This window comes from Haemorhous mexicanus, chromosome 27 (genome assembly GCF_027477595.1).
Source record: "Haemorhous mexicanus isolate bHaeMex1 chromosome 27, bHaeMex1.pri, whole genome shotgun sequence".
NCBI lineage: Eukaryota > Metazoa > Chordata > Aves > Passeriformes > Fringillidae > Haemorhous > Haemorhous mexicanus.
In genome coordinates, this window is record NC_082367.1 from 2,962,100 (window position 1) to 2,979,108 (window position 17,009).

Sequence of the window (17,009 nt, forward strand, 5' to 3'; positions counted from 1 at the left end):
TCCGCCCGCCCTTCCCGCTCCCGTCAGCCCCCGCGGCGGGCGCGGCGCTCCCGGCGTGCCGCGCGCGGCCGGAAGCGGAAGCGGGGTCGCGGCGATCATGGTGCCGCTGGGGCGGGGAAGGAGCCGCCGCCGGCACCCGGTGAGCGGGCGGGGGGGAGCGGGACGGGGGAACGGAGGGAGGACGGGCTGAGCCGAGCCGGAGCAGTGCGGCTCGCGCAGGCACCGGCAGTAGCTGTTCGCCGGGTGAGGGTAGCGCCGCGCTCGGGGCGGGACCGCGGAGCTCGGCCCGGCCCGGCCCCGCCGCCACCGGCCGCGCTGGGGCAGTGCCTGCGAGCGGAACGGGGCCCGGGCCGAGCCGCCTGACCCCCCCTCCGCCCATCGTTGTGTTGCAGATGAGCCGTTCCGGCCGGAGCTCCCGGTAGCGCGGTGAGAGGCGCGGAGCCATGGGCGAGAACAGCCCCGAGGGCAACGCCATCTACTATGAAGCGGAGGAAGACGACTTAGCCCAAGATGAAAATATGATGAGGTTTGCTGACAAAAACGGGCTGGTGTCCTCCTCGTCCGGGACGGTGTATGACAGGACAACTGTGCTCATCGAGCAGGACCACAGCGTGCTGGAGGATGAGGAGGATGAAGGACAATGCGGTGACCACTTGCCTTTTTTACCCGAGGGTCACGAAGAAGGATTTCATTTAATAGCAGATCATGAAGGGATGTCACAGGGTTACGTGCAACACATTATTTCTCCAGATCAGATTCATCTAACAATAAATCCTGGTTCAACTCCCATGCCAAGGAACATCGAAGGAGCAACTCTCACTTTGCAGTCTGAGTGCCCAGAAACCAAGCGTAAGGAAGTGAGTAGCTAAACGTGATTCAGGGCTTTGTGCACCTTAAAGGCTTTGAAAATGGGCTGTTTTTCAGGAGAGGGGCAGTGGTTTTGCTGTTTTTTCATGAGGGGGCAGTGGTTTTGCTCATTTTTGAGGGGTTTTGTGTAAATCTGCTCTGGTTGTCATCCCCAGCTTCACAGTGTGCTGGGGAGAGCCGTGTCCCAGCAGAGCTGCCAGGGCCATCCCTCTTCCCTCTGACACCACGTGCTGCCCTAGGAACCTGCCAGAAGGCACTTGGTGACACTGGGTGGCAGGAGGGTGTGGCAGTGGCACACCTTTGTGTCAGTGATGTGTGTCATTTTAGTGATCTTCAGGTTTTCTTCTGCTGGGGTGATAGTTTTGTGAGTTCAGAGGCAGCTGAAACAGCCTGAGCTGTTACTCTGGGGTTGGCCACATTCTCAAGGAAGACACATTCTGGTCACAGTTAAGGGCCAGGCCATTGCTGGAGCATCTCACCAAATGTGAGATGCCAAATTTTAAGTTATTCATAATTCTATTGTGTCACAGGTAGACTGAGAAGAAGATGGAAGCTTTAAGCTGCCATCTGATGTGCTTTGAAAGCTCAGGCCAGGCTGCATGGTTAAAATGGAGTTTGCTCTTAATTCTGTTTCCCTAATGAATTTTATCTGGATGCACAGTGGGAAGGGCTTGTCCTGGGACTCTTCTTTTTGGGTGCAAGAGCAAATGGAAGTTGGCTGTGACACCAGCTCAGGGATGGCTTAGTGCTCCTTCTTTGGCCTGCCTGAGTTGTGTGAGGGGTGGTGAGTGCAGGTGGCAGTGCCAGTGGCACAGGCTGTGACACTCAGCACAGAGCTGTGACCATCAGGCTGAGAGCTGGGAAATGGGGCTGGGGAGGGCTGTCAGCTCTGCAGCTGGGGAGTCTCAGTGCTCTTCTGGGCTGAGCTGTGTTCAGTGAGCCTGTTTGAGTCTCCTGAGCAGCTGCTGAAGTATTTCACTTTTTCTCCTCTTTGTGGGACCCTGAGCTGCTCCCAGAGCAGGGGATGGGAGCTGACAGGGTCAATGTGCATGTGTTTAATTGCATGTACAATTAAACTGGCTGCATTTTTTCACCTTTGCTTTTTAGAGAAAGCTTGTAGGATGTGGAATTTCTGAGTGAAATGCTTTATATGAATTTATTTTCCATTTCTGGAGTTGATTTTCCAGAACAGAGGGCAGTGATCCCATAATGTGAAAGCAGTGAGCCCTGAGCACGTGTGAAAAGCCTTTTTGGCTGCGGTTTCAGAGGTCTGATAAGTTGTCTGGAGGTGAGGAAAGGAAAGCTCTAAAGGTCCCAACATCTTAGTCATCTCTGAAAATCAACAGCTCTGTTCTTTGGGACTTGCAAAATGTCTGCAATGTTTTAACACTCGAGATAATTGTTTTAAAGTCTTAGATTTTCAGGTCAGCCTTAGACCTTTATGAGGCTGAAAAGGGATTTTGCACTTTAGTACCTTTGGCTTTTTTTTAATCTGTTGTACATGTCACTGTAATTGTGTTGGTAAGAACAAACAGGATTACAGTTTCTTATTTCAACCCCAGTTATTTGCTCAGCAGTGACACAGAAAATGTAGCCATTTGGGGGGAGCGTGGTAAGCTCGGGAAGAGTTAAAGGCAAACAGAGCAGTTACTGTAGACTTTGAACCAGGGTGTGAGGCTCTGCTTTCTCCAGCCCTGTTGGCTATTGCACAACGAGGTTTCTGAGGTAAATGCTTCATCATGTCTCTTCCAGCAGCACCTCACTGTCCCTGGCCAAAAGCCACAGCCTTTGGCCTCAGAGTCCCTGGGCCCTGTCCTGCCTGCCCAGGGCTTGGCCTCTGCTGCCTTGTTTGTTTTCTGTTGTGCCCTGGTGCTGGGGCAGCCTGGAGCTCTTGCTGCTGGCTCTGTGAAGCTTTCAGATCAATCTCTGCTGGTTCTGTGTGTATGAACAGTGTGCAGTGTTGATGTGCTGATGTGAAAAGAGAATTAAATGCTGTGGTGCTTCACAGAAAGGTTTGTTTTGCTCAGAAGGTGGTGGTGATATTGCTGCTGCCTGTGGTGTGCTTGGAAGGATTTGTGAAATAAAGATTTGGCCTTTGAGGGAGGGGGAGCACTGCAAGGCCATTGTCAGAGTTCAGGCCAGTAAACTGATACTGCCACCTTCCCTTACACATGGGCAGTGACAGCTGGGAACCAAACAGCTTAATCTGTAATTAATACTGTCCTTTTTCTTCTAGACCTAAATGTAAACACCTGGAGAGCTTAACAGAACCCTCCCTTGATTTTCAGGTAGTTCCTGCCTGTGTCAGATCCCTTGTGTACCATGGGGAGTGTTGTGTAAAGTGTTAATTTCCAGCTGCCTTAAAGCTGTAACAAGGAACTTTTACTTCAGCACTGATCCACAAATTGTGCTGGATTTGGTGATCCTGGGGGAGGGTGATGCACCCTCCTCATGTAATAAAATGTGTTTTCTGTGCTGGTGTGTTTCTGCTCTGTGCTCCTGTTGTGGCAGCCTCAGCACAGCCAGACTTCCTAACTGCACTGTAACCAAGCTGCAGTTCTTGGGTGTTTAGTGTAATAAATACCAAGGATTTCTGCCTGATTTGAACTGTAAGTTAAGGGCAGATTGCTTAGAGTTAAATTACTGTTTTCCTTCTCTGAGTGACCAGTTGACAATGTGAAGGGATGAATTCCTTTCTTCCCTGGCAGGCAGGAGCTCAGCCTAACACCTAACAGAGTCTGGGGACCAGAAAATGTTTCCTCTTCCTCCTCCTTGCCCAGCTTTCCATACTGAGCATGACATCACATGGTCTGGGGTATCCCTGGTCAGTCAGGGTCATCTGTCCTGGCTGTGTCCCCTCCCCACTCCCTGTGTACCCCCAGCCTCTTGCTGGTGGGGCAGAATGAGAAGCACTAAAAAAATCCATCTCTGTATCATCAGCCCTGTGTTGAGCACAAATCCAGAACGTGCTCTATACAAGTGAAGAAAATGAACTCTATCCCAGCCAAACCCAGCACATTATGGTATTTCTGCCCTGTGTAAAGGGCTCTTGTGTGTCTCACAGGAGGGCTTAGCATTTTCCAAATAGGAAGGTTTTACTGAGGCAGGGTGAAGGTGATTGCCAGCCTGTTGTGGGAGCAACAAGAGACATGGATTGAAATACACATAAGATCACTCAGCTTTATAGAATTTTCCTAAATGAGTCCTGCTGGCAGCTTTGTCCCCTAAAACCACGTTTGTAACCAAGAAGCTATTTCTGTTTTGTTATGGAGAACTGTCTAGAACTTGATTTATAGCTGGTGTGACTTGCCAAGTCCTCTCTTGGGCTCCTCAATCACTATGAGGTGTTGAGGTTTCTGAACTTTAACAGTCAAATGAAAGCCATCAGTCTGGTAATTAATGGTGGAGGATAACTTTATTCAGGCAGATCAGGGTGTATTCCTTCTGCTTCACAAGAGAGGATGAAATTTCATGAGGTGTCACCACTTGCACAAGCTTCTAAATGATCCCCTGTGCCTCTACCAAATGGAGTTCCATGAGAAGTTGTCCTGGGGACCTCAGTGGCTTACTGAGAAATCTGTGACAGCTGTATTTGGGTGTCCTTGTGACCTGGTCCGATCCATTACTCCTCAGGCCCTGCCTGTGTCAGTAGCCACAGAAGGAAAGAACAAGGCTCACTGGAGGCTGTTTTGGGATAGAGTGAAGTAAGGAATGGACTGGTGGAAGACCATGGGAGGTGGTGAAAACTGTTTTGCTCAAGGTGCTGATGGGAATTCAGCACACAGGGCAGTGGGTTGGAGCATTGTGACAGTGCATTTTCCTTTGTCTCCCTGCTCCACAAATAAGTAGCTCTACAGGAAGCACTGGACTAAAATGCAGGTGCTACACATGTGGGTAGTGGACAGGTGTGATGGCTCCTTCATGTTCTTTCCAACTGTTTTATCAGATTTTTGGCTAGAAAAATTTCTGATTATGTATTTCCTTTTTTCCCTTCTGTTGGATTCCTGTTCTGCAAGCCCAGCTGCTTCCCCAGGTGCCACTCCTTCCTCTCAGAGTGCAGCAGAAATGTTCTTGTCAGAGAATTAAGTGACGATGAGTTTTTTGGGGGGGCTTTGGGGTCAAAATCTCTTGCATTGTCTTTGATGTCTGACTGCATCAAAGGACTGTATCCATATCTGGATTCCAGAAATTATTAAAAGATATTAATCCTGCAGCATTTTGTCCTTCAGGTGAAGCGCTACCAGTGCACCTTTGAGGGCTGTCCCCGCACCTACAGCACCGCTGGCAACCTGCGCACGCACCAGAAGACGCACCGGGGGGAGTACACCTTCGTCTGCAACCAGGAGGGCTGTGGCAAGGCCTTCCTCACCTCCTACAGCCTCAAAATCCACGTCAGGGTGCACACCAAGGAGAAACCCTTCGAGTGCGACGTGCAGGGCTGTGAGAAGGCGTTCAACACGCTGTACAGGTGAGGGGGTGTTCAGCACACTGTGCAGGTGAGCTGCTGTTCAGCACACTGTGCAGGTGAGAGAGTGTTCAGCACACTGTGCAGGTGAGAGGGTGTTCAGCACACTGTGCAGGTGAGAGGGTGTTCAGCACTGTGCAGGTGAGGGGGTGTTCAGCACACTGTGCAGGTGAGCTGCTGTTCAGCACTGTGCAGGTGAGAGGGTGTTCAGCACACTGTGCAGGTGAGGGGGTGTTCAGCACTGTGCAGGTGAGGGGGTGTTCAGCACTGTGCAGGTGAGAGGGTGTTCAGCACACTGTACAGGTGAGGGGGTGTTCAGCACACTGTGCAGGTGAGAGGGTGTTCAGCACTGTGCAGGTGAGAGGGTGTTCAGCACTGTGCACGTGAGGGGGTGTTCAACACTGTGCAAGTGAGAGGGTGTTCAGCACACTACAGGTGACAGGGTGTTAGCACACTGTGCAGGTGACAGGGTGTTCAGCACTGTGCAGGTGAGGGGGTGTTCAGCACTGTGCAGGTGACAGGGTGTTAGCACACTGTGCAGGTGACAGGGTGTTCGGCACTGTGCAGGTGACAGGGTGTTAGCACACTGTGCAGGTGACAGGGTGTTCAGCACACTGTGCAGGTGACAGGGTGTTCAGCACTGTGCAGGTGACAGGGTGTTAGCACACTGTGCAGGTGAGCTGCTGTTCACCACTGTGCAGGTGAGAGGGTGTTCAGCACTACAGGTGAGAAGGTGTTCCAACACTGTACAGGTGGGCTGGTGTTCAACACTGCAGGTGGAAAGGCTCTGTTGAATTTTCTTGCAGGTGTGGCTATTGCTGTTCTGCAGGTTCCATATACTTTATGTTTGAATACAGTTGTTTTGCCTCTTCCATGTACAGGTACAAATACAAACCCCTCAAGTGTGGCAGGGCTGTCCGAAGTGTAGGCTGACAGAACTGTGGTGCCTTCTTTCTATTCCAGTAGCATTGAAGGTGGTGATGAACACAAGGGTCTCTCAGCCTTGCTGGAGGACTTTGGAACTGATAGCAGTCACTTCCATGAGCTCAGTACCTTCTGCTCAGGATATACTCAGCCTTTGATCCTGTCCTGCACATTTGAAAGAATGGCTTGCTTGCCTCAGGCCAAGTCTGTCTTATTCCTACCAGTCCTAAGAGGGATTTTTTGGACGTGTCTTTTAGGTTGAAAGCACATCAAAGGCTTCACACAGGGAAAACATTTAACTGTGAATCAGAAGGCTGCAGCAAATACTTCACAACGCACAGTGACCTGAGGAAGCACATCAGAACACACACAGGAGAAAAGCCATTTCGGTGAGTTGCTGGCTGCTGTCCTGGCTCCTGTGGCTCAGGTAATGAGGCACCTGTGCCCAAAAGCAGCTGTTACTGCTCTGAACGGAATGGTGATCTCCTGAGAAATTAGTGAAGGTGGCCGGCTGGCACTGGAGCCTTTTTGTTCTCACCTTTTTGTTCTGAGCTCCCCCAGCTGCCTTTAACAGTGGGTGCAGTGATTGTCCTAAAAGGCAAGAATAGTTCAGGTAGTTTTTTAAACATAAACCTATGCCATGATGAGCATCTTTTAAAACATATTGCTGCTTTCTGCTGGGATGCAATGTGTATTCCACAGAGGAGACACCCCAAATACTGCTGCCTTCGTGCTTGGGTTTTAAAGTCCTGCTCAGAGCCCTGCTGTGATGTGTGTAGCATGCACAGCAGCTGCTGGGAGCTAACAGAGCTTAGCTTTGGGCCTGCTTTTTAGAGTCCTGGGACTATTGCAAAGCATGATTTAAAGTTGTAGCTAATGCATTGAAGGGGGCTGATGCTGACTCTCTTGTGATTCAGGTGTGAGCATGATGGCTGTGGGAAGGCTTTTGCTGCAAGCCACCACCTCAAAACTCATGTTAGGACACATACTGGTAAGTTCTATGTTTGGTGGGTTTTCTTTTTTTTTTGAATTTTCTTTAATTTAGCTTAATAAGTTTATACGAACTCTCAGAATCCTAATAGGAATTTATAGTTACATATAATATGGGAGTGACACCAAGTTGAGTGGCTCAGGTGACACCTGTGAGAGAGGAGATGGCATCCAGAGAGACCTTTGCAGGCTGGAGGAGTGTGCCCATGTGAACCTCACGGGTTAAAAAAAGCCAAGTGCAAACTCCTGCACCAGGCCAATCCAAATTTTCCATTTATGCAGTTATGTTTATGCTTGACAGGTCTTGAATTCGATGAACATGTTTTCACAAAGGTGCCAGTAATGATGCATAAGAATTAAATACTGTGTTGTGTGTCAGTTCCCATGGTGAGATGGAAGCACTCACCTGCAGGACTGCAGGAATACTGAATGTGTGAAGGGGCAGAAAATGTCTTGTTTGTATGAAATACTGCCCTGCCAGGTGCTTTAAAAGTGTGTGTCTGATAGGATGGTTTTAAGTCTGTTAAATGTGTTCTGTGCTGCCTCTAGGGGAGAAACCCTTCTTCTGTCCCAGCAATGGTTGTGAGAAGACTTTCAGCACCCAGTACAGTCTCAAGAGTCACATGAAGGGTCATGAGAAGGGACATACCTATAATGCACTTCCCAATAACAATGTGTCTGAGGTGAGTAGCACTTCTGCTTAATGCTTCTGTGTTAGGTGGATATAAACCATACCTTGGGGAAAAAATCATTTGGTCTGCACCTTGTTCTTAAGGTGTAACATTTAAGACTGGGGTTTTCAAATATTAACTGGGAAGGTTTTTTTTTTTTTTTTTTATTTTCTAAAAATTTATTTATTACTATGGTAATTTAAAATTCTGGGTTATATGGCTTTTTGGAAGTAATTTGATAGAGATGTTAAGAATCCTTGATAGCTGCTAAATATCCTTTGCTTAAAAATCTTGTTCCTTTGATTTTAGAGCTGAGACCTGGGTCCCATATAAGCAGAGTATGGACTCTCAAAAGTAATTTCTGACATTATTGTCTTAATATATAATTCAAATTATTTTTCTTTTTTCACAGGATACAAGTCACTCACTTTGTCTGAGTGATTTAAGCCTCATATCAACAGATTCAGAATTACGGGAGAACTCTAATCCAGTGAGTTATTGTCCTGGAATTGCCTCATCCTCATTGGAGTTTTGGTTTTGTCCTCCAAAATGTGCATTGCTTATTTCAACCTCCTGTAGGAAGCTCTGCATCTGACTTTACCATAACAGTGTTCTTGCTTCTTGATGAGTCTTGACTGAGCTTGGATTTTACATAGAGGAAAAGGAGATGCTGAGGAGGCTGTGTTGTTCTTTGTGCTGTGGGAGCAGGGTGCAGCTCCTGTGTGTATTTGCTCCTGTGGATGACTAGAATTGCATAGTCCAGGATTTAAAATGGAGCTGGTTTTTTTCTGCTCTAGAAAAGGTTCTGCAAGCAGCCAATTAATGTCTGTTTCTGATGGAGTACTGCAAGAAATGCGGGTTAAAGAAAGAGTGGATGCAGAGGAATATATTTTACTTTTGAAGAAGTTACTTATTTTTGTAGGGGTTGCTTATTAGGTTGGTAAATTTGATTACAGGTAATAAAAACTAGGTGTAAATTTACAGCATGTAAGTAATAGGTGTTGCCATTCCTGAGGGTGGCTGGTTCTTTGGAGGAGTGTTTCTGACATGCACACACTGCTTGACTGGGGCTTGTGGAGACCTGAGATACAACACTGTCTGATGTCCTCCTCTTTGTTTTCTGTTTGTCAGACACATGGACAGGACCTCAGCACAATCTCACCAGCAAGCATCTTTGAGTCTATGTTTCAGAGCCCAGACCACACTGGAAATCAGGATGACTCTCAGCAGACAGGTACCAGTTGTATCTGCACTGCTGTCAAAGAGAACTTTTTGGCAGCTCTGCATGCATGTACTGAATTCAGCATTTCAGACTGAAGCTTAATGCCCAACATAACTCTAAGAAGCAAAAAGAACTTGAACGGGTTGAAAGGGTTGAAAGAACTTGAAAGGGTTGAAATTCATTGGTGTTGTTATGCATGGTGTGCACAGACTCAGTGATGGGGAGGTGACCCAGCACACTGTCCTGCAGTACTGGCACTGGAGCTCTCAAGCAGTCCATGTCATCCTGTTTTCTTAAAGTTGCTGCACAACTGATAAAAGGTTTATCAGAGAGAGCTGATGAGCCTGATCAGGCTCAGTGTAGAGCCCAGTGTTACCAGCTTCCTAAATTTGCAGCTACTTTTAGATGTCACTGTCTAGGGTTGTTTTTAAGCACTACTCTGAAGTCAGGAACGTGGTAATGCTTTACTTGGCAAAAATCCATCAGCTAGCTGACTAGTTCATTAAAAAATCAGTTCATTCAGACCTAATGAGAACGGATGTATTTATGTTTTTTCTGTTTCTCTTTCAGCAGCTCCCTTGATTGAAGGGTTTAACGGCGACGCAGACTCGGTGGCTGCGGTCCCGCCCCCGGCAGGAGACGCGGCCTCCTTGTCCCTCCCCCTGGTCCTGCAGCTCGGCCTCCCCGAGCCGGCGCAGGCAGCTCTGCAAGCCTCGGCAGCACCTGCTGCTCCCTCCTCCATCGCACCCAGCTCACAGCCAGCTGCGTTTGGGAGTCCTGCAACTGTTTTACAATCCCCAGAAGTGCCTGTTCCTCACAGCACACCGTTTGCAGCCAGTCACCAAGACTTCCTGCAGCACAGCCAGCCTCCGCCGCAGCCCATCGTTCAGGGACTGTCAGTGGTTGCTGGGGCTCCTGCCCCAACAGCCCCGAGTGCCACTGAGCCCCTGCCAGCTGTAGTTCAGACTGTGCCTGTTGGTGCAAACCCCGTTTTGACCAGTAACCCCACTATAACCATTACTCCTTCTCCAAGCACCACCATTCTGCAGCCCAGCATTGTCATGGGAGAGCAGAACTTACAATGGATCTTAAATGGTGCCACTGGTTCCCCACAAAGCCAAGAACAAATGGTCAGTACATCCAGCTGGGCTTTGGAGCCCTTGCTTTTGAAAAGGGAGGGGGTCAAACCTGTAAGATAAACCCTAGGATGCAGTTTGGTGTAATTCCTGTGATGTTAATGTGTACACTTATCACCAATGCAGCCCCTGGAATAGACAGGGAAATAATTAGAGCACAGAGAAACCCAGGGTGCAGAAAGATCTCTTTTTTTCTTCTTTCCTCTCATGGGGACTTCTGCCAGCAGGTGTCAGTGTGTTTATCCAGGACAGGGCACCACCATGCCTGAGGATATACATGGGCCTTAATGTATTGCTTTTAATGCATAGAAGCACAAAAGACTCTGTAAAGGTTGTGTTTAGGCATTTTGTAATCTCTGTCTCTGCCTAATTTTGACTGATAATGAAATGAGTTTTTCTGAAAAGAGAATGTTTGTGGTTTTCCAGTAAACCTGGATAGCTGAAACTTCAGGAGTTTTCTCTTTGACAATATTGGTGCCACTGGTGCCACTTTAGGCTCTCAGCTGTTGGTGGACACGAGTGAGTGGCTGCAGGTACAAGCAGTGGGAGCACACACAGCAGTGTTTAAGAATTCAGTCATTGAATTGTCAAAACAAGCTGAGTTTATCAGCAAATAATGCAGGGGATGTTATGCCCAATCTTTAGGACCACTGAATCAATAGTTTGAGCCCAGTTTTCCTGTGTGTCTCTTTGGAATATGTATATAGCTGTTTAGAGTTTGAACAACAGAAATTTAATTTGAGTCAATTCACACTTTTTTCTTGTTTGTTTTTTTTCTTTAAAGCCACAAGTTCCAAAAGTAGTAGAAAAGGTGTTTTTTACCACTGCATTACCAGTAGCTGGTAACACAGGTAAGCGTGACATGGAACTAATTGATTGAATAAAGCTGATTTCTCTCTCCCTGCTGTGAAATTCTGTAGTTCCATTGTGTTTTTCCTTTGTTTCACCTTCAGGAAACCCTGTTCAGCAGATTGGTCTCAGCGTTCCTGTTATCATTATCAAGCAGGAGGAGGCCTGCCAGTGCCAGTGTGCCTGCCGAGACTCTGCCAAGGACAAAGCCACCTCCACCGTGAAGAAGGAATGTTCCTCACCTGATTCAAAAGCTTTGGAGCAGCCAGCTTCCCAGCTGCAGCCTCAGACCTTTCCTTCCTCCTCTGCTCCTCCTCCTTGTGGGCAGAGCAGTCAGATAGTTAACCCTTCAGACTCCCAGACTGAAACGTTAAGTGCCATGGATGTATCGGACTTCCTGTCCCTCCAAAGCCCTGAAACCCCGTCTAATATAATTCCAATTGAAGCACTTCTGCAGGGTGAGGAAGAAATTGGTTTGAATAGCAACTTCTCTAAGTGAAGATGTTCCAGATTTTCCTTTGCACCTGGAGGGTAAAACCCTTCTCCTTAGAAGCAGAAACTGAAGGATCGATTCTTATTCCTTCCTCTTTGGAAGTTTTGTGGCTTATTTCTGCTTCACGGATGTCATCTTAGTCACGTCCCAGGTACATCCACCTTTGAGATTCTATCTAAAAAAAGAAAAGGTAAAAAAAAAAAAAAGAAATAGCTAAGTTATATATGAACTGTTTTGGCTGCACTGTCTGTCACTTTTGCTTGTCATATGTGAACACAGAAGTTAAGGTTACTCGTGTGCAAAAAGATTTTTTAAAAGGAAAAGGGGGGTTACTTTGTCTCCAATTGCACATCACTTACTTTTGGGATTAAGGTACTGGCAGCAAGTGGGTCTTTGTTACAACTTCTTGGGTCTCTGATCTTCTCCTGTCTCTCATGTCTCTGCTAACCATGCACTAAAGGGGAGCCCAGGAAAGGAGGCTGTGGGGGAGGAGATGGCATAGCTGGGGCAGAGGATTCATCTGCAGTGTGAGTGGAATGAGATGGTCACTACCTGGTGAGGAGCTGGTGCCTGGTTTTGCTGTGTACTGCTGCTCTTACTGAAGCCTCCAGGAGCTTTGGGGGAGTTTATTTCAGAACAGATCTGTTCATTTAATTCCACTAGGACTCAAGTGTGTTGCAGACACTGTGTCACAACATGGAAGCACAGTCAGAGCTGCTGCTGGCTCTGGCTCCAGTCTGTTTTCTTGGCCTCTCCAAAGGGTGCAGTGAGTCCGGGTGTGGTCAGGTTGGTGCCTGCTGCTCTTTTTGCTCTTAGGCTCTGTTCAGCAACAAGTCATCACCCTAACCCTGGGACTGTTGAATCAGGAGCACGGTGCCTTTGCTGGTTACTCTCATCTTTTGTGAAGAACAACCCTTAAGAAAATTTTGAGAAAGATTCAACATAAATTCAGTTGGAATTCAGTGAGTCTGTCCTTCAGTTGTCCATACATGCTTCTTTTTTTTTCCTGTGAGCTATATAATTTCTGCCTGACTCTGCCTCCAGCCTGCTGCAATGCCAGCTTTTTGTGCACGGGGCTATTTCTTGACTAAAAGATGTTACTCAACAGAATAGTTTTTCATATCAAACTGAGAGTCTATATTCTAACCTACTCAGGGTAAATCAAATCCAAACCCCCCCTTCCACCAAAAAGCCTGTAATGTTGCAATAAATGCAGTCTCATTCTAAATGGTTTATTTATGCTGCATTATTTTAAAATATGTAATTTTATAGTTTTTATCCATCTTTCTGGCTTTGGCTGTCCGTTTTCTTGTGTTAAAGGAAAAGAATATTAAATAGTCTTTATTCAGTTTACAGTGTTGTCATTAGTGAGATACAAAGATAATGACTGTAAGCCAATTAGTGGGGAGTGTCCATGCACTCAGTTTAGGAATACAAACTGTAGTGGACAGAGATCTTTCACTCTTTGTGTTTGATCAGAGCTGCTCTCTGTACCTCTGGGGAGGGGAGAACCCAGGTGTTTAATCCTCCTGTGGCATGCTCAGTGTAGCCTGGCCAGCACTGAGCCTGGCTTCAGCCACCTCTCGTGCTGTTCCCTGACAATGCACTGCCCAGGCACGGGTGGAAGGGGCCTGAAGGGAGCTGGCCTTGCCCTCCTGCACAGCTTCTGGTGAGGTGCAGAAGGGAAAGAGCCATGTCCCATGAGGGCAGACGGGTGTGCCAGGAACACTCCGTGCCTGGGACACGCCGTGTGTCTGTGCCAGGGCACAGAGCTCGGGGTTGGCACCTGCAGGGATGAACTCAAGGGCATCACACATGCTGCTGGTGTTTCCTCCGGGTGTGTGGCAGGGCTGTTGTGCAGCAGCAAGGTTTGGCATCCACAGAAGAGGTTAACAAAGCATTTCTTGTTTTGTTCCTGTCATGGCAATCCTTGGAGGGCAGCGAGGTTGTGGCTCCTTTGCTTTTCTCCAACAGCTTCGTTTTGTGCTGCAGTTTTGTTGCATGGCAGCAAGAACTGCTTAGAACACAAAAAACATAGTCCCAAGCCTGCATGGTTGGGACTGTCCTCACAGAGGAGTCTCCTGCCAGCTGCTCTGCCTGGAGCTCCACTTGGGAGGGGACTGAGTGCTGCCTGGGGGTCCCTCTGGTGCCTCTCACTGTGGCCTGGGGCATTTCCTTGGCCAGGTGCAGCTGTGGTGTTTGAGGGTGAGTGGGTGTGGATGTGTGTCTGATTCAGGAGTGTGAAGATTCCCCAGGAGTTGTGGGGGTTACCTCTGATGGGGGACAAAGGTCCCAGATGTGGCCTGCACTGTGACAGCTGGGCAATTTAGAACCACTTCTGAGCCTTCGCAGCCTTCAGGGAGGCTTTTTTACTTTTGCTACTTATGAATTAGTCAACCTAAAACATGCTCCTGGTTGGACCAGAGAGCATCTTCAGAAACTCTTTTGTGACTGAAATGAGTAGAAGAAACTACCAAAGTCTCTGAACTGGGAAGCTCAGTGTGAAGCTGCAGTGATGGGCACTAGTGCCCAGGGTCAATCTCTGCTGTTCTCTTCCCAGCTGCTGGGGTTTTTTGTTGTGTTCCAGGAAAAGCACTATGTCCTGCTGTTTCTTTGGTGCATTGGCTTTGCCATTTCCTTCTTTTGCATGCATCAGGCAGGCTGCAATTCTGGTGGAACTGGTTAGAGCTTGTACTGAGGCAGGAGCATGTGATGCTGTGCACACGGGCTGTGCATCCACTGTGTTTTACAGGTGTGTGCTTTTGTTGTTTAATGTCCATCTGCTTTCTGGAGTGTTTGTGCTGCGTGTGTCTGAGATGTTTTCACATTTGCATCATCCCCAGTAGTGTGTGATCAGACTGTGCTCCAGGGCAGTCTGTGCTGTGCTGGGGTGGAAGGAGATCCAAGGGCAGCTGCAGCAAAGCCCTGAGATTCTGCAAGGCCAGAGATTTCCCTGTCTTCTCCTTGCTGCCCCAGCATTTAGCATATCCACTATTACATGGGTAATGAAAGGGAGACTTTCTGCCCTGGATTCCCAGAAAAGGGTTAACATGCTGGAGTCTCTGGGAACAGCATGCCTGCCTCTACAAAGTCTGCATGAACCCCTTTAATTATCAGTCAGAGAGCAAAAGTGCACTGCTCTAGGTCACCTGTTTTGTGCTAGTGGGGGTTTGCTTGGTCACTCATAGTTTCTAGATGGGTGTAGAAGCTCAAATATGCAGACAGGCCTGAGTTACTGACTTTGGTAGCTTGGGTCACCAAGCAAGGACCCAAGTGAGCAGACTTGGCGTGCAGCTGAAGGTTGGAGAAATTGCTTTTTGTGCTTGTAGGTGGGGGTGGGGGGGTGGGATGGAAAATCAGCACTGATTGAATGCTGGTACTGAATTACATGGAACAAAGTACGAGTTGGACACTTGTGTAATGCTGAGTGTCCCCAGGAAGACAAGTTTGCAGAACCTCATACTGGTATCTAAAATGCACTTTAGGTTATTTTATCTTTAACCCAATTGCTGCAATTTCTTTTGTATATACTTTCACAAAGTTTATTTTTGCTCTGAGTAAAAGTTAACAGGGGTGTGCAAAGATGAGCACTTAACTTGGTGCAATAGCTGTAGCTAAAGATCCTTGTGCCGCGTGGTCTGTGTGTCTGTCTGACAGAACAGGTGTGGTGGGTGCTGTGCTGCCCTTCCCCCGTGCCCCAGACAAATTATGCATCGTTAGCAAACGGTCCAATCTATGCAAATAACCCTCTGAGAGCACTGTGCTTCAGCAGCCTTTTCTCTCACGCTTTCTGGGGGCTGCTTGTCACTCCTGTTGGACATGCTGTGTCCCCTGATGTGTGTCCTTCTTCCCCTGTCCTCGTTCTGTCACCCACGTGGGAACACAAGTGACAAGCTGCTTTCAAACAGGCATGTTGCACCTTTGAAATTTCTCTTCAAGATGGTTTCTGATGTCCTGTTACTGCCTTATTTCTCGGGGGTGGCATGGCTGTAGCCATCCACGTTGTCCTTGATCTGCAGCGAGGCTGTGAGCTGTTTACAGCACTCCTGCTCCCAGATAAGCTGGGTTCAGCACGGAGCTGAGCCCAGGGTGGCTGTCCTTGGAGTGACTGGAGATGAGCAGCTGCTGCTGGGTTGTTCTGAGGTGAGGCAGCCGGGTCAGTGGGGCAGAGCAGGGGAGCTCTGGTGTCACAAAGTCACTTCCACCACTGGCTGGGGGACACCAGGCAGGGCTCAGAGCCTCGGATCCTCCCCACGGAACCAGGCCAGGGTGTTGGCTCCATGAAATGATTTGAGATCTGTGGGTGAAAAGTTCTTGGCAGGAGTTACCTGAGCTAGCTGGCCAGAACTGTTGGAGTCAGTTTGGACTGTAAGGTAAAAAAGAAGAGCATGACTTTAATAAACCTTATGAATTTCTGACTGCAGAGTTTTTAATTGTATACTATTTTTTCCGTAACATATTTTGGAAGCAATGTCAAGTTTTTATAAATGTTACCTGTAGTCAATTCTCATGGATAGGGCTCAACTTTTAACTTTTTTGTGTCTTGTCTCGATATCTATCACATGTTCTAGAAGTTGGATTCTGTGTCTGCACTGAGAAATGCAAATTAAACTGGATATTTATGTAGTAGTGTACATAGTCTAAGTGTGTGTTTTTGGAACTAGGTGAAACCCCACACCATGCTGCAGTGGTGTGCAAGCTGGCCAAAATTTGGTTCATTATGCAGTGTACACTTTCTCAAATAAATGCAGTTTCTACTTTTTCTTAAAGAAAGATTTTTTTCACATGGCCTTTTCCAGCAGACTCGAGGGTGTGTTTGCAGTGCTGTAGTTGCAGTCGCTGGTGTTCCTGGTTTGTGACTCTCCTGTCCTCCTGCTGCTCGGGCTGACCCTGCTCTCTTTTGCCTCACCCAGCCCAAACCCCAGCCTGGCTCCACACCGGGGGCAGCTCCAGCTGCAGCTGAGCTGTTGGGGCTGGGGGGCTGCACTGCCTGGGGCTTTGGAGACAGCTGAACTAAACCCCAGTTTCTCAAGATTGTGTGTATGGTAATAAAGGAATTTATTTAACTCTGAAACATGGAAACAAATGTGCTTACATTGAGCAATGTGAAGATGTTAGTTACAGGTACAGTACTTCCAAAGGAAGAGCATCTCCAAAACCCAAAAGAGTAAATATGAATTTGTATTTTTTGAAGAATGTGAAATAATGGTGTTTGCTTAATTGCTCATTTTGTATGAAGTTAATATTGTACTTTGAAATATCTGCAAAGAAGTGGAAATTAACCTTTTTGGAATTGAAAGCAATATTAATACTAATGGAATCCTAATTAAATGCTTATTTAAACATTGTGTTATAATAGTTTTTCCTGAGAGTATTCTGTGGGAGAGGAGTG

The 17,009-nt window shown here is 47.6% G+C and overlaps 1 protein-coding gene across 2 annotated transcripts; it reads left to right on the forward strand.

Annotated features, from left to right (window-relative positions):
- Window positions 1-51: 51 nt before the first annotated feature.
- MTF1 (metal regulatory transcription factor 1) lies at window positions 52-16,960 on the forward strand. Of its 2 annotated transcripts, none has more exons than XM_059868864.1 (11): window positions 52-139; window positions 393-857; window positions 5,097-5,335; window positions 6,514-6,645; window positions 7,174-7,247; window positions 7,796-7,929; window positions 8,330-8,407; window positions 9,049-9,151; window positions 9,710-10,269; window positions 11,060-11,126; window positions 11,229-16,960. In XM_059868864.1, exons 2-11 carry the CDS (start codon window positions 444-446, stop codon window positions 11,621-11,623), a joined length of 2,196 nt encoding a protein of 731 aa, XP_059724847.1. In that variant the 5' UTR covers window positions 52-139; window positions 393-443; the 3' UTR covers window positions 11,624-16,960. The 2 variants fall into 2 exon arrangements, with proteins under 2 accessions (XP_059724847.1, XP_059724848.1); XM_059868865.1 differs by having other exon boundaries at window positions 9,713-10,269.
- Window positions 16,961-17,009: the final 49 nt, after the last annotated feature.